Below are 24,486 nucleotides of genomic sequence, written 5' to 3' on the forward strand. Positions count from 1 at the left end.
CTGAGTGTTGATTTTTTTTCACTTCAGTTGTATCTGAGTCCTTATACATTTGTATAGTGGCAGTTATTTCATCTGCTTCACTGAGCTTTTTAGGCATTAAATTAAATAGGGTGATCTAAGTGAAATAATCTCATACAGAGCAGGTACTTAGGAAAGGTTAGTTAAATATGAAAGTTGCAAGCATGGCATGAGGCTCTCAGATTGTAAAGATCTGTTAAACATCAGTCTTTAACCGTCAGAGAACTCAGAACTTGGCAGTTGTGATAGTTTTATTTAAAATGTTGTGAGCATAGTTGAGGGAATTATGGGGTCAGGGAAAACCAGAGAAGTAAGTGACATTTAAGCAGGGGCTACAGAAAGCTTTTACCAGGCAATCCAGGTATAACCAAAATTCAGATGATGAAATCACGTAGAAAAAAAGAACAGCAAGTGATCTTGAGATTTTGTTTGTTGTTTCCCCTGATTAGGTATTCTGAACACACCCAACTACAGACTCAGCAAAGAGCTGTTCAGGAAGCAATCCAGGTGAAGCTGAATGAATTTGAACAGTGGATAACCCATTATCAGGCTGCATTCAATAATTTAGAAGCAACACAACTTGCAAGCTTGCTTCAGGAGATAAGCACACAAATGGACCTTGGTATGTGTTGACATTTTAGATACCTGTTGTGAGCAAGAGTTTTGTAGTTGGTGTGTTTTTGTGTGGGATTTTGGTTTGTGCTCCCTTTTGGTGACTGCTGACTTGAAACAGCTTCCCTATGATTAGTAACATTGTCTTTTATCAAAAGGTCCCCCAAGTTATGTGCCAGCGACAGCCTTTCTGCAGAATGCTGGCCAGGCCCACTTGATCAGCCAGTGTGAACAGCTGGAGGGGGAGGTTGGTGCTCTCCTGCAGCAGCGACGGTCAGTACTGCGTGGCTGTCTGGAACAGCTGCATCACTATGCAACTGTGGCTCTGCAGTATCCAAAGGCCATATTTCAGAAGCATCGAATTGAACAGTGGAAGACCTGGATGGAAGAGCTCATCTGTAACACCACAGTAGAGCGCTGTCAAGAACTCTACAGGAAGTAAGTTCTTAATTTTCTTTATTTCTTATAGGGAATGGAAGCAAAGTTGGGTACGGTTTTTAAGTTAAATTTGAATTTTCTTTTTCTGAAAGAAATGGTTGATACATGGGATTTGAATTGAGTCACTTTGGTCTTGGTTTTAAGAGGATGTGAGCTCTTATATTTCCCAATGTAAGGGTGGTAGGGTTGGTTTAAGGAGAGCTGGGCTCAAATGCTGATTCTGTCACTCATGGATGAATCATTTTAGGAAGTTGCTTAAGCTCTTGAGGCTTTCTTATCTGTAAAATGAAAGTAATGATTTCTACTCATGAAGATTTGTTCAGGAATCAAATGCAATATTTTCTATTTTGTAAAGCATGAACTTTATTTATAAGTAGGGGCTGATTATGTTATAAACAAGCTCCACTTGCTTATTTTTATAGGTATGAAATGCAGTATGCTCCCCAACCACCCCCAACAGTGTGTCAGTTCATCACTGCCACTGAAATGACCCTGCAACGGTATGCAGCAGATATAAACAGCAGACTTATTAGACAAGTGGAACGCTTGAAACAAGAAGCTGTCACTGTGCCAGTTTGTGAAGATCAGTTGAAAGAAATTGAGCGTTGCATTAAAGTTTTCCTTCATGAGAATGGAGAAGAAGGATCTTTGAGTCTAGCAAGTGTTATTATTTCTGCCCTTTGTACCCTTACAAGGTGAGTTAACTAATCTCATATTGGACCATTTTGTTGTCTTAAAACATTGATACTTACTGAGATTTCATGTGTCTGGTTTTTAATCCCAAGCTTAGATATTCTTTTACTTGTATTGCTCTTGCGCAACATTACAGCTTGCTTGCTTGCTCAGATTTTGAAGTCTCCTCTTTTATGTGTTTAACTAAGTTTCACTGTACAAATATTTGTCTCATGTAGGCGTAACCTGATGATGGAAGGTGCAGCTTCAAGTGCTGGAGAGCAGCTGGTCGATCTGACTTCTCGAGACGGAGCCTGGTTCTTGGAGGAGCTCTGCAGTATGAGTGGAAATGTCACCTGCTTGGTTCAGTTACTGAAGCAGTGCCAGCTGGTACCACAGGACTTAGACATCCCGAACCCCATGGAAGCATCTGAGGCAGTTCACTTAGCCAATGGAGTGTATACATCTCTTCAGGTGAACTTTTAACTGTTCATAAATTTTACAAGTTTGTGGTAGGTGTTAGAGACTGTCTTTCCCAGAGAAGCAATTTGACTTCTTCCTTTTTTTATAGCTATAACTTGGTTACAGTTGCATAAGTTTGTTCTTAATATGACTCTTAAGTCTCCAAATGTGTAACTTATCTAAACTCAGAAAACATTAAAATATGGTTCTCACATATTTATAGGAGTTGAACTCAAATTTCCGGCAAATCATATTTCCAGAAGCACTTAGATGTTTAATGAAAGGAGAATACACATTAGAAAGTATGCTTCATGAACTGGACAGTCTTATTGAGCAGACGACTGATAGTGTTCCCCTGCAGACTCTAGTCGAAGCCCTTCAGGCCTATTTAAGAAATGCAGCTATGGGACTCGAAGAAGAAACACATGCTCATTACATCGATGTTGCCAGGCAAGTGAATGCTAGCTGTGCTATTCCTTTGTGAAAGAGATGGGATGGCCAATTAAAGGAATTCTGAGCTCTCTTACGTTACTGTAAGTTTACTTCTAATTTTTAGAGTAGGTATAATTATTTATAAATGCTCATACACATATGTTTTTTTTGGGGTTTTTTGAGTCGAGGTCTTACTCTGTCACCCAGGCTAAAGTGCAGTGGCATGATCATGGCTTACTGCAACTTCAACTCCCTGGCCTCAGGCGATCCTTTTGCCTCAGCCTCTCAAGTAGCTGGGATTACAGATGCACGCCACTATGGCAAGCTAATTTTCTGATTTTTTTTTTTTTTTGTAGAGACAAGCAGCACTACAGTGATACAGTCCACAGAGCTTACTAAGATTTCACTAATTATATATACACTGTGTGTGTGTGTGTGTGTGTATGTGTTGTGTGCACATGTATACACACTCAAATGAGACATTTTTTAAGCCAGCCCTTGGAACTCTGGAGGCATCTAAAAGACTTTATTTAGCTAACAGCATATACCTCACTTCAGGTAGAACACTTTTAATTAGTTTAAAATTGTATTTGTTTTAGATATTGAGCATTGTGTTTTTTGTCTTTTTAATCCAGAAAAGCAATTTGATTTTGGCATCTCGAGGTTGGGCTGTTCCTGCAGACATGCATTGAATTCAGAGCTAAGCCCCAAGCTCCTTGATCCCTAGTGACTTAGGACCTCTTTTCTTTGGCATTTTGATGTCTAATTTACTACAGAAAGTATAATTGAGAGAGTAGAAATAAACGGTCCCCCCGTGTTTTCTCCCTTGGGAAATTTCAAAGATATAAGAAAGTACAGAGAATAGTTATATTGAAGCCCCTTGTTACCACCTCCAGTAAGTATGTGCACCGTGGCAATCTGTTTTAAATTGTACTACCCCAGTTACTTGGAAGCAAGTATTTTTTCATTCTTAAATAATACAAGAAGTATATATCTAAAATATTGTTTTTTTTTAACTATGGTGCCATTATTTCATCCAAAAAAGTACCAATAATTCTTTAATGTTAATTATCCTGCCTTCAGGAGTATCCTATTTTCTCATGTTTCTATGTGACTGTGATATTCATATAATATGAACAAGTGTTATCCTTAATAGTATAAACAAATGTCAGCTAAATAGTGATTTAGATTATTTATGGAATAGCTTTATCATATAATTCTAGCAGTATTTTTAAAAGATGCTAGATCTACACACCTTTTTTCACATTCAATTTCAGACCTCACTTTATCTCCTTTGAATATCCTATCCAGGTTTCCCTTACCGTTATGACAGAACGTTTATTGTGTGCTTTGGTTGACAAGCTTTTGCCTGGTTCTGTGGCAATTTGTGCCTTGTTTCAGAAGCTTTTTTTTTTTCCTTTTTGATAATCTCATACCATCTTATGGTTCTTTTTCCATTAGAAGTTTCTTTGGTGGCTTAATATTTTTAATTCTCTTAAACACTTAATAGTTCCAGCCATATGGAATGTCTACCTGTATGTGTTAGGTTGAAATCTCAATTAACCTTAGTTTCACTGATAGGAATTTTAAGTACTAGGAATTGTATTTTTTGCTTTTTATGTAAGATGTTGAGAAATGTGTCTGGATACGTAAGCACTATAAAATGTCTTAAGCTAATGGTAATTTGAGGGGTGAATTTCTGAAGCCCTTACATTCAGAGTGTGTATGAATCAAGACCAAGCATGTGAAAAATGGCAGATACTTTAGCCTATTACTGTCAGTAGTGGGCTGTAACGTGTGGCAGTAGTGCGAACTTACCTGACAATTTGCTAGATCCACCAACTTTAGAATTGTGTGATTCCTGGCATTTTTCAATATGGGGACGTTAATTTTATTTTCTGCATGTAAAAGGAGACTAATATTTGATGTAGTAATTTTAAAAATTGTCATCATCCAAGTTTGCATAGAAGGCAACCACCTGAACAGTTGCTAATACTGAGTTGGAACCATTGACTTCATATTGTGGTTGATATTAAGTAGCATTTTATCATTAACACTCCTTCCTTACTGCCAAAAGACTTTCTAGACTTTGCATACTAGCTGTGAGACTTTTGACCTTTTGTGTTCCCCCAAAATGCATTATTCTTCAGTGAGGGTTTTAACTCCTTTTTGTTTTTCTATAGAATGCTACATGCCCAATATGGTGAATTAATCCAACCAAGAAATGGTTCTGTTGATGAAACGCCAAAAATGTCAGCTGGTCAGATGCTTTTGGTAGCATTTGATGGCATGTTTGCCCAAGTTGAAACTGCTTTCGGCTTATTAGTTGAAAAGGTAAATATTGACTTGGTTTTAAAAATAATGCAAGTGAGCCGGGCTCGGTGGCTCAGCCTATAATCCCGCGCCTTTGGGAGGCTGAGGTGAGTGAATTGCCTGAGCCCGCGGGTTCGAGACCCGCCTGGGTAGCGAGACCTCATCTCTACAATAAATCAAAAAAATCAGCTGGGCGTGGTGGCGCATGCCTGTAATTCCGGCTACTCGGAAGGCTGAGGTGGAAGGATCGCCGGAGCCCAGCAGGCCGAGGCTGCGGTGGCCGGGAGCGGCCACTGCACTCCAGTATGGGCGACAGAGTGAGACTCCAACTCAAAAAAAAAAAAAAATAAAAATAATGCAAGTGCAGTAAAGTAGTTGTTCGATGTGTAAAAAGTAGAGAAATGAGCTTTCTTTGCTTTATTTACAGTTAAACAAGATGGAAATTCCTATAGCTTGGCGAAAAATTGACATCATAAGGGAAGCCAGGAGTACCCAAGTTAATTTTTTTGATGATGATAACCACCGGCAAGTGCTAGAAGAGATTTTCTTTCTAAAAAGACTGCAGACAATTAAGGAGTTCTTCAGGCTCTGTGGTACCTTTTCTAAAACATTATCAGGTAATATTCTATCTGTAAACATGCTGGATTTAGTTGTGCAGTACCATGGAAGGGGCCAGAATAGAGTAGGCTTAATTTAATTGTACATTCATAAAATCTTAAACACTTTACATAAGCAACGTTATTGTATTATTTTTGCACGAAATATAAGAAAATGTTCCTTTTTTTAGGATCAAGTTCACTTGAAGATCAGAATACTGTGAATGGTCCTGTACCAATTGTCAACGTGAAAACCCTTTTTAGAAACTCTTGTTTCAGTGAAGACCAAATGGCCAAACCTATCAAGGCATTCACAGCTGACTTCGTGAGGCAGCTCTTGATAGGACTACCCAACCAAGCCCTCGGACTCACACTCTGCAGTTTTATCAGTGCATTGGGTGTAGACATCATTGCTCAAGTAGAGGCAAAGGACTTTGGTGCTGAAAGCAAAGTTTCTGTTGATGATCTTTGTAAGAAAGCAGTGGAACACAACATCCAGGTCGGGAAGTTCTCTCAGCTTGTTATGAACAGGGCAACTGTGTTAGCAAGTTCTTACGACACTGCTTGGAAGAAGCATGATTTGGTTCGAAGGCTGGAAACCAGTATTTCTTCTTGTAAGACAAGCCTGCAGCGGGTTCAGTTGCATATTGCCATGTTTCAGGTAAGCAGAATTGCAGGAATTGATGTAAGACAATACAAAGATCGTTTTTGTTTTTTTTTTTAATTTCCTGAACTAGGCTAGCTCAGTGGAAAACCATCTTTTAGCATGTTGTTGCTTTCTTTCCAGTGATTCCTTGTTTTCTTTTAGTTGAGATCATTTCATGTTTATGGTTTGTGTCCTTGAATTTGTTTCTGTCAGGGCTGTATAATAAGCATTATCTGCGTCATTAACTGTTGTTTATAATTTTTAACAGTCAAATTTATTCTTTTATAGATACACATCCTGTATAATTAAGATTATTTCTAAAGTAATTTCTGTTTCCTTGATGCTCTACTAATGTGATAATGAGCATTGGGCATAACAACAAGTCTGTCTCCATTTTGGTAACTGCTCATTTGTGGTTTTGATGATTTAGGGGTGGGCAGTATGACAGCACAGGATTTGGGGTGAGGTGGATTTAGATTCAAATCATGCTTAGGAATATTACTTGCGCTTAACTTCTTAAGCTCAGATTTCCTTACCTGTAGAATGGGGATAATGACTTACGAGATAATGACTGTGAGGGTTGAGTAGGATCCTTGTAAGGGGCTAAAGCACAATATAAATTGTAGCTAGTTTACTTATTTTTTTTTTTCTAATATAGGCTTCACTCTTGTCAGTGGTGTCAAACAAACTATAATGCTCAGAATGATTGGGGGACTGCATTTTCTTTAACCTGTTTTGGGATGACCAGTGGTTACTTTTGTATCATTGATATTGAAGCTGCTTCCCAGTAGTGGAATTATTTAGCCCAGCACATGAAACTGATGTATTTCCCTCACTGTATAGTTTTATAATTAATTAGCTGGGGTTTTTTTTTTTTGCCTTTTTAATATTAAGAAAAGGAATTCATTTCAACTTTAAAATTATATCTGTAATATATTTATAGTCCTACTTATAGCACACTGTTGTAATGGAAGGTTGGGTATATTTTACTACTTCTAAAAATGTTTAATGCTGTGAAGTTTTATACATTTTGTAGTTCTTTTCCCTTAAAAATTGACAACCTTTTGGAAAACATTCCTTTGAATTTTTAAAATCTGAACACATTTCAAGCTCTAAGCACAATGTATGACTTAAACTGTAGCCCAAATGTCCTTTGGAATTTCTGGGGTTACTCTAAGATGACTCTCTCAGCAGTTGCCCTTTTGTCACTTTTAGGTTTTGTGTTTGGAGAGTTCTTTCTTTGTGGCTGCTGCCATTGTTTGTTTCAGTCTCTTGCTTAACCTCCATGCTAGACAACACATCTGTCCTGCCCTGCTCACACTGCTCTATCTTCTTACCTAGATTGTCTTTTTGGGAGGATTGTGTACTTGACTTTTGCACAGAGTACTGAACATCTTCAGAATTACTATTTAAATGTTGCATGTTAGTGGTCCAAAAAGTTGGTCATCCATACTTTATCTCAGGAAAGCTTTCACCTGGATGTGATTCTTTTGCAATGTTTCTTCTGTTAACCCTTTTCGGCTCACTTCTCATTTGCTGCAGCTGGGATTTTTCTCTCTTTTCCCCAGTCCTAGCTTGCACCTCATTTGCACCTTGTTTGTCTAAAGGTTTTTTTCCTGCTGATTTTATTACATTTCTTTTTTTTGAACAGTGGCAACATGAAGATCTGCTTATCAACAGACCACAAGCCATGTCAGTCACACCTCCCCCTAGGTCTGCTATCCTAACCAGCATGAAAAAGAAACTACATACTCTGAGCCAAATTGAAACTTCTATTGCAACAGTTCAGGTGTGTTTTGTCAGCTCTTTCAGCACATCTTAGTTTTAGAAATAACTTGCACTGTGATTGGTAGTATGCTGTTCAGTATATCTACATGTTTATCCTTGGCTTCTAAGCCAGAGGGCTTATTCCTTTTTTAGTTTATTTTTAATTTGTATATTTTATAGCTTACCCTCCAAGGTAACTGTATCTCACAGTAACAGTTATATTTTGAATCAGGAATAGAAACATTCTAAATATTTCGGATTTTAAATATATTTAATAATTACCGTGCCTTAATATGTTCAGGGAAGCTTGGTGAGTGGAAAAACTTTGAATACTTAATTTGGTTTCTGAAATTTGTATAAGCAGTTACTTTGGTTTATTAGTAGTATTTGAGAAGCATGGGCACTTCTTCTGTTGTGTAGATAGTGAAATTTTGTGGTGACTATGGCAACTGAATATTTTTCCAAACTATTTTTATTATGGATTTCTTTAATAAAATATTTAAAGCTAAATATTTCAACTAAATAGCTGATCCTTCTACCTGTTTTTTTGTTTGTTTGTTTCTGGGTTTTTTCTTTTAAATAAGAGAAACTGATCTTGATGGTTAAATGATGTATATCTTTATATTGTGTTCTTTTATACCTCGTGTATTCAGTAGTAACTGATATTTTTCTGTTTCCATAAACTAACAATAGTGTAAAATCAAGTGCAGTTAGTCCTATAACATTTTAAAATATTATAATGAAACTTTTCTGGAACTCATTTATTTGAAGATTGAAATAAACTTTCTCTACAGTGTATTAGAGAAAAGATGTATTTTTAACTTATAAGAATGAACTCTTGTCCTTTCTTACTGTTTTTAGATGTATGTGCATGTGACAGAAGGAGGAGGGTGTGTATTCCTTCATCTGAAATGTTGAATACAAAATGAAACACTTTGTTATATAAAATTTTCCTTGTTATAATAATCTGCATGTTTTTTTACCATTATTTAGAAACTTATGAGTTTGTGGAACTTTGATTTTTACATTTCACAATCAAAAGTATAAATGGATCTTTTTTTGTCATTGTCTTCTTCTTCTTCTTCTTCTTTTTTTTTTTTTTTGAGACAAGGTCTCATTCTATTGCCCCGAATAAAGTGCAGTGGCATAGTCAAAGCTCACTGACCTTGAAATCCTAGGCTCAAGCCATCCCCCTGCCTCAGCCTCCCAAGTAGCTGGGGTTATAGGCACTAATCCCATGTGGCTAAGGCTGAGTTTAGTTTTTAAAAAATATTTTTTGTAGAGACAAAGTCTTGCTATATTACCCAGGCTAGTGTAGAACTCCAGGCCTCAGGGGATCCTGCTGTCTTGGCCTCTCAAACACTGAGATTATAGATATAAGCCACTGTGCCCAGCCTAGATGTTCTTAGAGAAAACACATGTAGCTCACTAAGAATTTGGTGGAGCAGGTGTTGTGTTTTGTTTGTTTGTCTCTAAGACCACTTTTTTTTTTTTTTTTTGGAGTAGGAGCTCTGTTGCCCTGGCTAGGGTATAGTGGCACACTCAACGGCCACTGCAGCTTTAACTTGCTGGGCTCAGGTGATCCTTCCATCTCAGCCTTCCAAGTAACTGGAACCACAAGCACATACCACCACTCCTGGCTAATTTTTGAATTATTGTATAGGTGCAGTCTCGCCAGGTTGCCCAGGCTAGTCTTGAGCCCCTAGTCTCAGGCAGTCCTCTCACCTCAGCCTCCCGAAGTGCTGGCATTATAGCCATTGCATCTGGCTGACCATTTTGTTTTAAAAAGAAAATGATGAAACTTCCTTCTGCAGATTTTAAGATAATAAACAGAAAACCAGTTCTTACCTCCCCAGGCATATTTGACCTTAATTATTCAAAGTGAAATAAAGGTTAATCTGACAAGGTGATTATTAAAAATGTTACCTAAATTACTTATGTTCTATCTCGCTTCTTTTGAATCTCTTTTGTATTATATAAAATACTCAACAGATAGAAAATGAAGAATGTGTCATAAACATTTATCAAGATTTTGTTGGCTTTTATAGGAGAAACTAGCAGCACTTGAAGCAAGTATTGAGCAGCGACTGAAGTGGGCCGGTGGTGCTAACCCTGCATTGGCACCTGTACTACAAGATTTTGAAGCAACAATAGCTGAAAGAAGAAATCTTGTCCTTAAAGAGAGCCAAAGAGCAAGTCAGGTATGGTGACTCACGTGGATTATCTTTGTATTCAGTTATGGTATTAAATAATGGAAGTTACATATAGGACAGGGAGCTCACGAGCCCACACTCTATGCATAGCACTGGGAGAAAGGAACTGATAGGCCTTTCAGGCCATCCCTTAGGTTGAACTCACAGCTGGTTATTTCCCTGGGCTCTTATTGCCTCCCATTTAAGTATTAAGGAAGCTAATACAGCCTCTGTTGAAAAATGAACATGGCTTTAAATTTGTATTTGTCTGAGTTCTGTCTGACGTTCTCTAATATACAACTTAAAAAGTGAGTCAAAGATTTGGAAAGCTATATTGAATATTATTTTTTCCACATGACAAAGTATCTAATGACCTTGTGCTCTGCCAGAGGTTGTAGATTACCTTTGTTGTGTTTGGGTGGGGGAAAGGAGACCCCCCCCAAAAAAAAACTGTTATGGAAATTTTCGACCACATACAAAATTAGAATAATAAAATGATACCCACACCTCATGGTCATCACCAAAACTTAATGCTTATCAACTTAAGACCTATTTAATGCTATAGATGTTTCAATATGTTTCTGCTGTGAACTGTTTAAGACTGTAACCACAATACTATTCATCATGCCTTTAAAAATATGCTTAATATTGCCAAGTATACAATTTTGGGTTTTTTTGGTTTTTTGTTTTGTTTTGTTTTTTAGTCAGAGTCTCATTCTGTTGCCCTGACTGAAATGCAGTGGCATGATCATGGCTCACCACAACTTCAACCTCCTGGACTCAGGCAGTCCTTCTGCCTAAGCCTTCCAAGTAGCTGGGACTACAGGTGCATGCTACCATGCCTGGCTAATTTTTTGTTTGTTTTTGTAGAGACGAGATCTTGCTGCTTCCCATGCTGGTCTCAAACTCCTGGTCTCAAGAAGTCCTGGCCTCCAAAAGTGCTCTCAAACTCCTGGCGTCCAAAAGTACTCACAAAGAGATGTGAGCCACTGTGCCCTGCCACTTAGTATTTTATTATGAAGTTAGGCAGGAATAGAAGCAGAAAAGGAACATTCTGGCAGAAATGTTTTCTGAGATTTGGCCATAACACAAATTGCAGCTGAATATAATAACAGTTTTGTTATAGAGTAAATTTTTTAGGTAAAGATAACCATATAGAAGATAAATTTACCAGACTGGGCTTGGTGGCTTAGTTTGTAATCCCAGCACTTTGGGAGGCTGAGGTGAGTGGATTATCTGAGCCCACGGGTTCGAGACCCATCCGGGCAACTTGACAAGACCTCGTCTCTACAATAAATAAAAAAAATTTACCTGGATGTGGTAGCGCACACCTGTAATTCTGGCTACTTGGAAGGCTGATGCGGAAGGATTGGAGCCTAGCAGTCGAGGCTGTGGTGGCCAGGAGCGTGCCACTGCACTCCAGTCTGGGCGACAGAGTGAGATTCCAACTCGAAAAAAAAGAAGATAAATTTACCTAATTGTTTGCTTTTGGCTGTCTTAGACCTGATAATATTGGCAAAACTTTAAATGCACTGTTATTAGCCGGGCTTGGTGGCTCAGTCTGTAATCCCGCGTCTTGGGAGGCTGAGGTGAGTGGATTGCCTGAGTCCATGGGTTCGAGACCTGCCTGGGCAACTTGGTAAGACCTCGTCTCTACAATAAATCAAAAAAAAAAATTAGCCAGGTGTGGTAGCGCACGCCTGTAGTTCCAGCTACTTGGAAGGCTGAGGCGGAAGGATCTCCGGAGCCCCAGCAGGTTGAGACTGTGGTGGCCGGGAGCGGCCACCTCACTCCAGTCTGGGCGACAGAGTGAGACTCCAACTCAAAAATAAATAAATAAATAAATATACAATTATTTACAGCCTTTATGAGGGCTTGGAATATTTCCCAAAAGAATCATGCATTTTCAGGACCAATTTTGGTACTGAATTCTGGAAATGAGTAGTAGTAGTTTTTTTTTTTTCCATGTCATTAATTGCTCTCTTCCCCCCACTCTCCCTTGTGGTGGTTCCATTTCTCTCTTCACAGGTCACTTTTCTCTGCAGCAATATCATTCATTTTGAAAGTTTACGAACAAGAACTGCAGAAGCCTTAAACCTGGATGCTGCATTATTTGAGCTAATCAAACGATGTCAGCAAATGTGTTCATTTGCATCACAGTTTAACAGTTCGGTGTCTGAGTTAGAGCTTCGTTTATTACAGAGAGTGGTGAGTCTTGAGTCTTCTTGAGATGAAACTTGTTGATTAAAATGATAAGACTAGTGTTCTACTGTCAAAATCAATTTAACATATTTAACTTACATTTATTGAGCATATACTGTGTATAAGAGGTAGTTATGAAGGGTATAGGCATTATTAAATTTTGCTCTTAGTCCTCAAGTAACTTGTTATTTAATAATATAATTATTAATGAAGTTGTAATAATGAAAAGGATTCTCTTATCTACAACCAAAATACTATGGAAATTCAGAAGGGAGGAGAAAGACGGTGTATAGCAAATGATTCAGAGGCACTGAAAATAGATTAGTAGAGAGCTAGCAGAAGATTACTGCTGGACAGGTTAGTGAAGTCTAGAAGTAGTAGTTGATAAATTTGGTGTTTGTGTTTTGTGGAAAGGCTTTTAGGCTAAGTATTAGGAAGCTCTGATTTCATTTCTAAGAGCTGTTTAGGGTAAGTTTAGAGACCTGGTTGCCAGTCATCTTTATCATTCCAAATATATTTTTCAGGTCTTAAACTTTAAGCATATATACCATCATATACAGGAAGTTAAAAATCTTCATCTGTATTCATAGATTGTTGCAATTATTGTCATGTAACTTTTGGATAATTAATTCATGACTGAGCAACTTTGTGTTAATTTGAGTTACTAATATCTTTTGATGATGGTCGTTAGAAAGAACTGTTACATTATTTCAGCTGATACTTAAAACAAATGCTTGTTTCTGCTTAGGATTCAGGTCTTGAACATCCTATTGGCAGCTCTGAATGGCTTTTGTCAGCACACAAACAATTGACCCAGGATATGTCTACTCAGAGGACAGTTCAGACAGAGAAAGAGCAACAGATAGAAACGGTCTGTGAAACAATTCAGAATCTAGTTGATAATATAAAGACAGTGCTCACTGGTCATAACCGACAGCTTGGAGATGTCAAACATCTCTTGAAAGCAATGGCTAAGGTAAGACTAATATCAACTCATACTCTCCCTCTGTTATAAAATTATAAGTAGTTTTATTTATGTGAATTTATTTTAAGTCACATCTTCCCATTTGTTTGTAGCTGAGTTAATTTTTGTTTTGGGTACTAGTATTCTCATATGTAGGGAAACTGAGCCTTAAAGACATGTCTTCATTTGATGACATATGACTTATAATAGAACTGAGATGAGAACCTAGTCTGAGTATTTATATCTTCAGCCTCTCTTTCTCCCCACCTGTACCCCCAAATCTATATAGTTTCCTCCAGTATCATACACAATCTAGTTAGTAATGAAACTGAGCCTCCAGAAAAGGCTAACTTATCGTCATTGCAAAACAGTGAATAATTTAATTTTAGGATTTATTTGGTGGTGGAAATTAAAATACTTCATTTTAGGAGTTTTTATTTGGTGTTAGACACAAAGGTTCTGTAGAAAAGGAGTTGAACTGTAATTAGCAGGTTAGATACATTGATATTTGAAGCATTTATTACCTTTTAATCAATTGCCTTGAGAATAATTGCTAATACAAAAACCATTTTTTAAATTGTCAATATATTGATTCTAGGATGAAGAAGCTGCTCTGGCAGATGGTGAAGATGTTCCCTATGAGAACAGTGTTAGGCAGTTTTTGGGTGAATATAAATCATGGCAAGACAACATTCAGACAGTTCTGTTCACATTAGTTCAGGCTATGGGTCAGGTTCGAAGTCAAGAACATGTTGAAATGCTCCAGGAAATCACTCCCACCTTGAAAGAACTGAAAACACAGAGTCAGAGGTAAGAATGCCTTCTGACCAAAATGTATAAAATGTCAAAAAAACCTTTGGTATATTAAGTGCCTCTTGATTTAAGTTTTTCAGTTTTGTTTATGTTTCTGTAAGTAATTATGTGGTAAAACATTTCATAAATAAACCATTTTATTTTGTATTTCAGTATCTATAATAATTTAGTGAGTTTTGCATCACCTTTAGTCACCGATGCAACAAATGAATGTTCGAGTCCAACGTCATCTGCTACTTATCAGCCATCTTTTGCTGCAGGTAGGAGAAGAGACCTGGAACTTGATCTGTTAAATACACATAGGGGCTAGGATATTTAATTTATACATATGTGTCTAAATTTGTAGCTCCTTTCCAAAAACAGGTAAAAACCACTATGTATTTGTTGACTTACTTTTCTGTATACAAGCGTACACATAAACAAATACATTGGGATCATTCTGTGAATACAGGTTTTGTTGCCTTTTGCCCCTTAGTACTAATTATTTCCCTGTCATTAACTTAATCTTCTACAAAGTGACTTAGCGGTCACATTGAATATGCCATTTTATGAATGTGCCATATTATTCTTCCATTGTTGGACAATTAAGATATTTATAGTTTTTTGACGCTTCAAGCTAGTGAACATCATTGTACAAAATCATGCCTGAATATCTGTTTAGGCTATATTTTTAGGAGGACAAGTGCTACGTCAGGGGTAAGGATCTGTAGTTGACTGTTTAATTTGGGGTGTTCACCTGTGCTCTCTCTACTTTGCCCCCTTTCATTTTCTGCATACGTGTAAATTGTGCCACCAACTCTTTCTCTTTAGCAGTCCGAAGTAACACTGGCCAGAAGACTCAGCCTGATGTCATGTCACAGAATGCTAGAAAGCTAATTCAGAAAAACCTTGCTACGTCAGCAGATACTCCACCAAGCACCATTCCAGGAGCTGGCAAAAGTGTTGCTTGTAGTCCTAAAAAGGCAGTCAGAGACCCTAAAACTGGGAAAGGTAAATAGTTAGAATAAAAATCTTTAGGTTTTTATATAAAATGGTGGTTTGACTTACATATGTTTTCATTGCTTTATAGCTGTGCAAGAGAGAAACTCTTATGCAGTGAGTGTGTGGAAGAGGGTGAAAGCCAAGTTAGAAGGCCGAGATGTTGATCCGAATAGGAGGATGTCAGTTGCTGAACAGGTGGCCATTTTTAATCTTGAGCTACACATTTTAATGTTGCTGGAAATGTAGAGGTTTACAGATCCCTTTCATCTATGCCCTTGGTGGGTTTATTAAGGAGTAAGGAACTTAAGTCTATTTTCAGAATTTGTAAGATTTTGAGTAACACGGCTCTGGAGTTGTCAAGTATTCACCATTTTACTCTGATCCTTCCCTACCATCCCTCTTTTTGAGTTAGAGTCTCACTCTGTTGCCCAGGCTGAAGTACAGTAGCACCCTCACAGCAGTTGCAGCCTTAACCTGCTGGGCTCAAGTGGTCCTTCTATCTTAACCTCTTGAATAGGGTCTATGGGTGTACCCCATCACACCTGGTTAATTTTTCATTTGTTGTAGAGATGAGGTCTTGCTAAGTTGCTAGGCTATTCTCAAATCCCTGGGCTCAGGCAATCCTCCTGCTTCGTCCTCCCAAGGTGCTGGGATTATAGGCATGAGTCACCATGCCCTGTCCCCCAGCCCTCTCTTAACCAAAATTGAAGGTGTGACCTGACCCTCCTCCACCAGACTACTATACAGTTAAATTTGCATTTTAGAGGACTATTAAAGGTTTCAAATGAAATGAGAAGGACATTTTGAGTGCAGGTATTGTACAAATGGAGCATCCCTAATTCAAAAATCCAAAACTTTTGGAGTGTTGACATGGTGCTCTGAGTGGAAAATTTCACATTGGACCTCATATGGTGTGTCACAGTCAAAACTTTGTTTTATGCACAAAATTACTAAAAATATTCTATAAAACACCTTCAGACAGTGTATTTAAGGCATATATGAAGTATAGATGGATTTTGTGTTTAGACTTGGGTCCTATCCCTAAGATACCTCATTATATATATGCAAATATTATAAAATCTAAAAGAATTCACAATCTAAAGCACTTCTGGTCCCAAGCATTTTGGATAAGGGATACTCAGCTTGTATCTGTAAAGCATCCTTGGGGATTGGTAGCTGTTTGTCAGAAGTTATTACTCCCAAAAATTTTTCATTAGTCTTATTAATACTGAATATATACATTTCTCCTTCCTTCAGTTGTTTACTTTTTGAAAAATTTTAAACCTACAGAAAAGTTTAAAAAAAATTTGAGAGTTCCTCAAAGACCTAAAACTTAATGCCTAAATACTCACCGTATATTTCCTAAACAAAACATTGTAATACTATAATACTATATAATTGTCAACTCAGGAAACTTAACATTGATGTAATACTATTATCTAACATTCAGACCATATATTTCTCCAATTATCTCAAAATGTCTCCTCTCTGAAACCTCCCTCCATCACCATCTAGTCAAGGCTCATCGTGCTTTTCATATACAGTAAATGCTTCTCCATTTATCATGGAGCTACATCCCGATAAACTCATTTTAGACTGAAAATGCATTTAATACCCCAATAAACCCATTGTAAAGTCAAAATTTATAAGTCAGGGACTGTCTGTATTTGTCCTACTTCTAGTCTCCTTTAATATCTAGAACAATTCCTGTTCTGTTTGCTTCCCTTGACATTTTTGATGTGTCTAGACCAGTTGGTTTGTAAAATGTGTGTCAGTTTGTATTTGTCTGATATTTTCCTCAGAATTCAAGTTAGGTTCAAGACTTTTTTGGCAGAGACACTACAACAGTGTAATACTTTACGTCACGGAACCCCTGATGGAAAGTACTAACCGATAGGGAACCCACGTCAGTTAGTTCCATCTTTGGTGATGTCGAGTTAGATCATTTGGTCAAGGGTGATATCCTCTTGATTTCTCCTTTACAAATGTGGTGCAAAAATTTGAGACTGTGACTATTCTATTTTCCAATGATTTGGCATCCACAATTCAATTTTAACATCAGCAAGGATTTTTTTTCTATTTAAACACCATTATATTGTTATATGGGACTTGGACTTAAATTCTTTTGGGCAAGAGGTTTTTTTTTTCTTGTTTTTAAGTCAGGATCTCATTCTGTCTCCCTGGCTTGAGTGCAGTGGCATGTGTGGGCTCATCACAGCCTCGACCTTCTGGACTTAGTTAATCCTTCTGCCTCAGCCTCCTGAGTAGCTGGGACTACAGACATGCACCACCACACTTGGCTAATTAAAAAAATTTTTTTGGTTTGTTTTAAAGTAGAAATGAGGTCTTGCTATGTTGCCTAGAATGGTCTCAAACTCCTGGCTTCAAGCTATCCTTCTGCCTCAGCCTCCTAAAGTTCTGGGATTATAGGCATGAGCTACCATGCCCAACTTGGACAAGAGGGTTTTTTTTTGTTATTGTTTTTGTTTTTAAGCAACAGCCTAGTCAAGTTTGTCAGAAAACATGAAAGATGTTCTGAGTCAAGTATATTTTTATTTTAGAAACTTTCCAGTAGGTTAATGGATTGTGTGCTTTTTATATCTTTATAACTGTTCATCTTAGCTCTCTGTCCATGAGGGATACTTAGCTATTGTGCTTTTTATTCTAATAGTTATTAAATTTTACATGAAATTTAAGGGGCTCACAGGAGCAGAATAAGTAACCGAGTCCTTTGCAGATAACTTTGGGCATAGATTATAATTCATTAGACATATGTTGAACACTTACGATATAATTGGACTCAGTGGATACTCTGGATGCAGGGATGTTTATATATTGTGCCATAAGCAAAAATTTAGGTGAGTCAGACTCAGTGGACGTTTGTTGAGCACCCACTGTGTTCCAGAATCGCCGGTAGGCCCTCGTTTATCCATCACCTAAGCATATACCCAGTGACTTTATGGGTTTAGCTTTAAGGGCACATGTGGGGTCAGTAGGGCTTTCTCTTCATTTAAGGATCCATAAAGGCTCAGGGGTTGTGACTTTCCCAAGACACACATCTTATAACTGTGGAGTTATGGGAGAAGCTTAGCTTGCTTAACCTTCTTCCGCCATAGCAACTACGCATCCATGGGGTAATTAATTTGAGTGATTAGAAACTTACTTTTGGTGTTGCTCAAAAGTTTTAAATGGCTTTAAATGCTATCCTGCCTATTTTTACAGGTTGACTATGTCATTAAGGAAGCAACTAATCTAGATAACTTGGCTCAGCTGTATGAAGGTTGGACAGCCTGGGTATGAATGGCAAGTCAGTAGATGAGTCTGGTTAAGCGAGGTCAGACATCCACCAGAATCAACTCAGCCTCAGGCATCCAAAGCCACACCACAGTCGGTGGTGATGCAACTGGGGGCTTACTCTGAGGAAACCTAGGAAATCTCGGTGCACTAGGAAGTGAATCCTGCAGGACAGCTGCACTCAGGGAAACGCCCAACACCATGGCCTGCAACCCCAGGGTCAAGGGTGAAAGAAAGAAAGAAAGCTCACCGCCTGAACACGGAGATTGTCTTTCTGCCACGGAACAGCAGCAAACGTGTCAGGAGGTTAGCTGCAGAAAGAAATCGGGATGCCGCGGAGCACAGAGTGATTTGGAACTCCATTCCACCTGACCCTGTGTGTACAATCCAGGAAAAAACAAACCCCGCTCAGAAACAGAGAAAACTGGGGCCGCGAAGAAATCACAGCCAAGGAAGATTTGATGCTTACAGATTCTCGTGTAACAATTGTTGCTTGGCAGCAGTACTGGTTGGGTTGACCAGTAAGTACAAAAAGGCTATGAGATACGAATTTCAGAAATGGACTGAAAATGGAGAGCTATGTAACAGAAACACTACATTGGAAGAACTTACTTCTTAAATGAAGGGAAAAATACCACCCCATCGTTCCATCCTCTTTCCTACCACTTATCCATTCCCCTTTTACCTGATCTGATAGATTAGCCATCTTTCAAGTTCACTTTTATTTCACTCCTTAAATTTCATATACTTCCATCTTGATGCTGTTAACAACTTACATTTGGAGTGATAAACCAAAATTTCTCCAAAACCACTGATAACATGGAAAATTCAAGGATTGTTTAAAGGTCTGGTTATTTAAGTCATTTCTGTGATTCTATCATGTACAGTTTCTGGAATTGTCACTGTGCATTCAAAAGTAATGAATCTAACAGACATTTTATTTAATGTACACTCCCATTTGCTTTTATTTGAAGTTCATTCAAATTTTCCCTCTTCTGTGATTGCTGTAGTTTCTTTCATAGGAAGTAGCTAATCCAGTGTAATCTTACTTTTTTAAAAACCAGGATAGAGTACCTATTAGAGTTTTACGTTGTTGATGACAGATTAATAATAAAATGATGTTCTGGTGGAGGTAGAGTGAAATGTTTTTTTAATTCAGTTTTCTCATTTGATGCTTTTAATTTACACTTTGTAAATTAAAAGTAGTTTTCCTGGCATTTCAGGACATGCACATGAAACATCAGCGAAAGTGAGCTCCACCAGTCTTTTATTAAGTTCAGTTATTAAAGTAGTCTGTGAAGTTATTTTTTGCACAATTGTAATATCTTGCTGTTCAGTAATACATTCTAGTGAGTTCATGATCAAGGTTTCCTTAAATTTAGCATTGCATTTCAGTACTGACTGGCTGTGTAAACTGAATTGGTCCAAAATAAAAATCCAGACTAGAATAGAATTCTTAAAATCAAGTATCAACACAGATAGAACATAATTAAAATTTTAATTGGTTGAGTACATTTTCCTTGCATTTTAGAAATTAGGACAGTGATCACTTTCTAATTGCCAGTCTTAACAGACAAACTTAAAGGTTATTAAGGGAAAAGTTCCACATAGCTCTGGGCCTTTTCTGTATTCTGATTGCCACATTAATGTATAATCTTTAAGTACCTGCAAGAAAATGCATTTCAGTATCAGTGCTTTCTTAACAAGTATTGCAAGAAAGGTGGCATTTTTGAATACTCGTGTGTCCAATAGCAAGTTAAGGAACCTAGTGCATCAAATTTTATTTTCTTCATTTATTTTAAACCTTATTTTCACAATCAAAACAACCTAGCTGGAATAATAATGCCATATTGTATTTTGCACGCTGCTTTATTTCCTAGAGGCTCTAGGAGCTATTGCATTCATCATTCGATTACCTCTGCTTTCTCAAGGTTAAACAGTCTTTTCAGCAACATTCTTTATTGTTGTCACATGGAAAAACTTTTATCTCAGTGATAAAACCAGTTCACAGTAGTTTGTCGTTATAGATACTATTCAGAAATTGCTTCCTCTTGGTAAAAATGGTAAATGAAATAGGTGAATTTTACTGTCAGTGTTTTCAGGCTTCAGAGGTACCTGGCACCTTATTCAAGCAAAAACAAAACAGCTTTACTTTGAAAACATGTGCCTCTGGTAAATTATCCATCACTTTTATTTTGAAGTGGTCCCTCAGAGAATAGTGGGGCATATACAGTGGGTGTTTGGTTGTAAGGCAGATGTAACTGATGACTTCAGAAGCTTGCTCTTGGCTGCACTCTGGACAGTACCCTAGTCTGTACAGTTCGACTTCCTCAGGGAAGTCATTCTGCAGGTAGCCTTGCATTTGTAACTTTTCTAAGAAACCTCATCAGTTAGATTGAGTAGACAGGGCTATCTATACTTTGGGAATTATCTTGGAAAATAATGTGAAGCTAGAGTGCTATAGTTTCAAAGTCATGCATTTTTTAATCACCTAAAAATACCTGTGGAAAACCAGGGATCCTCTCTGTTTCCGTTTCTCTCGCTCTCTCTCCCTTTCCCCTTCTCCCCTCTCCCCCTTCTCTCTCTATTATTGCTTCTTAGATTCAGGGGGTACAGAATAACATACAAACAACCTCTCCAATGTACCCTTTGAAATTGAAGTTGATCTTAAGTGTTTTGTCTTTAATTTGCTAGAGTTTCCTAATTTTTAGTTGATTTCTCTACAAAGCTGTGGAGGCTTAGTAGTTTCTAGAGCTATTCCTTGTTTGCTGTTCCTTTGGTTTGTTTTGAAGTTTCTCATTACTTTTGGTCGTGAGTTCTTAACGTAGTTTGCTAGATGATTAAGATTCTTTTGTGTCTGACACTTGTGGTGAGTTGTTTTTGGGATATGTGAGATTTCTGTGTGAGAACTGATAATCAGGCTCTTGATCTGCTTCCCTAAGTTGCTTTTTTAGAGCCCAAACCCCAGGTTCAGGGTGAGGGTGTAATACAAAGAAAAACTTCCATCACTTCTGCCCTTAACACTTGTCTCTATTACCTAAGCTTACTAAATAGTTTTCTTAATATTTTCCAATGTTTGGTGTTATCTGCATTGTTTTTTGTTTTTAAATTGTGGTTGTTCTGATGTGTGAAGTTTAAGGAAAGAGCCATTTAAAAAATGCCAAACAGGGCAATGCAAGTACAGCCAAATATTAGACTTGATGTGCAATCTTAGGTCCTTTATAATCTGGGGTATTATAGGCAGTACTTTAAATTGAAAAGTCTTCCTAGCCTATTTTCCTCCACATTTTTGTAATTACTCTGGGGGCTTGTTTTGGCAGTACTAAAATCAAAGGAGCTGGTTCTTCTTTTTTCCCAATTCTTTTCTTATGAAAGAAAGCACCTACAATTTGCTTGTTAGTCCTATTCATATACATCAAATATCAGTGAATGCTTTACTATTAGCACATTTAACCATCTTTGTTTCACATAAAATTAGATGAATATGAAAACCAGTGTTCCATTTTATATCTTGTTGAACTTGTAAAATGCCAGTAATTTAAAACTAGGACTCCCCCACCCCCCTCCTTAAATCAGGGAGGTAGAATTATTAATGCAAGGGTTACTTAAAGAAGGTAGATTGTTTTCAGTATTTGGGTAGTATTAGACTCCTCCTATGGGGAAAAACTAGCATCTCACGTTTTTTCAAACTTTGGGGAGGGAGAAATTCACTATATTAGGAAACCGTAAGGGTTTTTTTTTGCACTTTTTCTGCTTTTAAGGCCTAGATAACAGTGTCACATCCATATTTACAGAAGGGCAAACTGACGCTGAGAGAAGCTTTATAGGTTCAAGGGTTGCAGAATGTGAACCACTTAGGGTCCCTTGCTTTCCATGGGAATTTGGCTGAGCTTACTAGGAAAAAGCTGTTTGTTGTGCTAATATAAAAATATCATACAATTAGCTCAATTTTTGAAGATGGTAAACTTAAAAGATTTGCATGTTGTTCTGAAATGCAGACTCTTAGAATGCTTTTCTTTCAAAACAGGCTGATTAAATGTATTTTTTTTTTCCTGAAAGTTTAAAGTTTCAGCTCCTCTTTAAAGTTGTCAGTTTTTTTTCTGGTTTAAATTTCCCATATGTTTCCACCTGTAATGTCAGTGGCAATGACATCATACTTCACTTGTTACTTTTTACCCTTATTATAAGAGCAAGTTGAGTTAAACTTGAATCTTCCTTGTCCTAGTAACATTGTATAAAATAGTGGCTTCTCTGTACAAAAGGTTGCAATGCCTCCTGATGGATATAATTTTGTGATTGTATTTAAAATTAAAAGTTGAATAAGTCACACCAGCTTCCTGAACATGTTCATAATGCATCTTTTGGAAAACAAAAATACATGCCTACTTTGTGCATATTTGCATTAACATGGCAAAGATTGTATGAAATACCTGTTTTTCAAAAAATAAAGGTTCAGTTTCAAAAGATGTAGCATTTAAGCCTTGAATTTAATTGATCAAACTAGGTTCCACAAAGCCTAATTTTGGAAACTTGGGTAGCCTTTTTAAGTATTAATACTTCAGAAAGAAACCCTAATTTTCAAAAAAGTAACTATTTTGCTCTCAAAGTTCTATTGTATTTCAAACAGCAGTGGAAATTTTACTTCCACTGGTAAAGTTCTTAGTATCAAGGCCCAGTTTATTAAGCTTAATTTTTGCAATATTTAAAAACAAGACTCCCGCAGACCATTATGTGCATTCCCTGGGGTGTGAAAGTTCTGGAGGAAAATTGGAAATGTTCAGCTTGCTTTAGTATCTTGAAGACTGCCCTTGTTGCTGCTAGATTAAGTTAGGAGGATTTATGTTAACTGATTAGTCAGCTGGCACATTCCAAAAAATCACATCCTATCTTTGTAGGCCGAGAACAAAGCACTAAAGCAAGCTACATTAATGCTAGATGTTTTTAATAATTCAATTGGAAATTTGGTGAAAGATTCTTTTTTATTTTTTTTGAATTGGAGTCTCACTCTGTCGCCCAGACTGGAGTGCAGTGGCCACTCCCAGCCACTGCAGCCTCAACCTGCTGGGCTCTGGTGATCCTTCCGCCTCAGCCTTCCGTAGCTAGAATTACAGGCATGCGCTACCACGCCCGGCTGATTTTTTGATTTATTGTAGAGATGAGGTCTCGCTGCCCAGGCGGGTCTCAAACCCGCGGGCTCAGGCAATCCACTCACCTCAGCCTCCCAAAGGCGCGGGATTACAGGCTGAGCCACCGAGCCTGGCTGATGAAAGATTCTATAGCAGTGCTCCTGAGCTGTGGGTTTGGAAATAGATCTGGGAACAACATATCCCTTCAGTAACAAAAATACTGTGGAGAAACTGCTGCTTGAGTTGCTTCTGTGTTTTCACCTACCTGTTGCACAAGCTTGTGTTAAAAAGGCTTCCTTCTTAAATTGTAAATAGGGAACTTTTGGTGAAAACCAGAAACATATTTGGTAGTAATAGCTGATTTCCCAAAGTGGAAATGGTCAGTTTTTAAAGCATAATAAGAACTCCTGGCCTCCCTTAGGGAAATAGATGTTACTGTGCCTCTAGCGAGATTGCGCACCCAGTGTTTAACATATTCACTAGTTATGTGGCAGCTTATTGGATCCTTTTGTCCGTTTAATTATCTTTTGAAGAGGTGGAGGAGGGCTTGTTCCTCAAACGTCACAGCTTGAAAATCTTCCAAAATGGCCTCTGTATCAACGGGCTGCATCTTATTTATGCAATGTGTTTTTCTCCCTGGGCATACCCCAATTGAAGAGTCACCTTGCAAAGTCTTTGTTTTTTTCCTCTCGAGTGTTTCTACCTGGCCCAGATTCCTCACCCCAGCACCCCAAAGATCCATGGCAAATTTGATACATTTTCATGAAATTGACAGTGCTCCTGCCCTTACTCAGTTTTGTTAGGGCAACATGTGGTCTGTAGCTATGTTCTCTCACACTTCTTTATGTCGTTCCTAAGCTTTTAAGAACCTAAGGAGGCTGGGCTTGGTGGCTCAGCCTGTAATCCCAGCACTTTGGGAGGCCGAGGCGAGAGGATTGCCTGAGCCCAGGGCTCGAGA

At 37.8% G+C, this 24,486-nt stretch overlaps 1 protein-coding gene across 1 annotated transcript in view; it reads left to right on the plus strand.

The window, feature by feature from the left end:
• SMG1 (SMG1, nonsense mediated mRNA decay associated PI3K related kinase) overlaps window positions 1-22,869 on the plus strand; it is an 88,640-nt gene extending 65,771 nt beyond the window's left edge. Inside the window, exons 47-63 of the mRNA XM_008050116.2 lie at window positions 468-640; window positions 789-1,068; window positions 1,491-1,763; window positions 1,980-2,214; window positions 2,426-2,652; window positions 4,818-4,968; window positions 5,375-5,564; window positions 5,735-6,204; window positions 7,841-7,978; window positions 10,005-10,157; window positions 12,177-12,356; window positions 13,099-13,326; window positions 13,913-14,124; window positions 14,281-14,387; window positions 14,938-15,117; window positions 15,197-15,303; window positions 18,331-22,869. Coding sequence (XP_008048307.1) covers window positions 468-640; window positions 789-1,068; window positions 1,491-1,763; window positions 1,980-2,214; window positions 2,426-2,652; window positions 4,818-4,968; window positions 5,375-5,564; window positions 5,735-6,204; window positions 7,841-7,978; window positions 10,005-10,157; window positions 12,177-12,356; window positions 13,099-13,326; window positions 13,913-14,124; window positions 14,281-14,387; window positions 14,938-15,117; window positions 15,197-15,303; window positions 18,331-18,408 — 3,382 coding nt within the window. The 3' untranslated portion in view covers window positions 18,409-22,869. The remainder of the gene's footprint in view (window positions 1-467; window positions 641-788; window positions 1,069-1,490; window positions 1,764-1,979; window positions 2,215-2,425; window positions 2,653-4,817; window positions 4,969-5,374; window positions 5,565-5,734; window positions 6,205-7,840; window positions 7,979-10,004; window positions 10,158-12,176; window positions 12,357-13,098; window positions 13,327-13,912; window positions 14,125-14,280; window positions 14,388-14,937; window positions 15,118-15,196; window positions 15,304-18,330) is intronic.
• The last annotated feature ends 1,617 nt before the right edge of the window (window positions 22,870-24,486 follow it).

The sequence above is a fragment of the Carlito syrichta genome, unplaced genomic scaffold, assembly GCF_000164805.1.
Source record: "Carlito syrichta isolate Samal-C Ts95f unplaced genomic scaffold, Tarsius_syrichta-2.0.1 Scaffold142996, whole genome shotgun sequence".
NCBI lineage: Eukaryota > Metazoa > Chordata > Mammalia > Primates > Tarsiidae > Carlito > Carlito syrichta.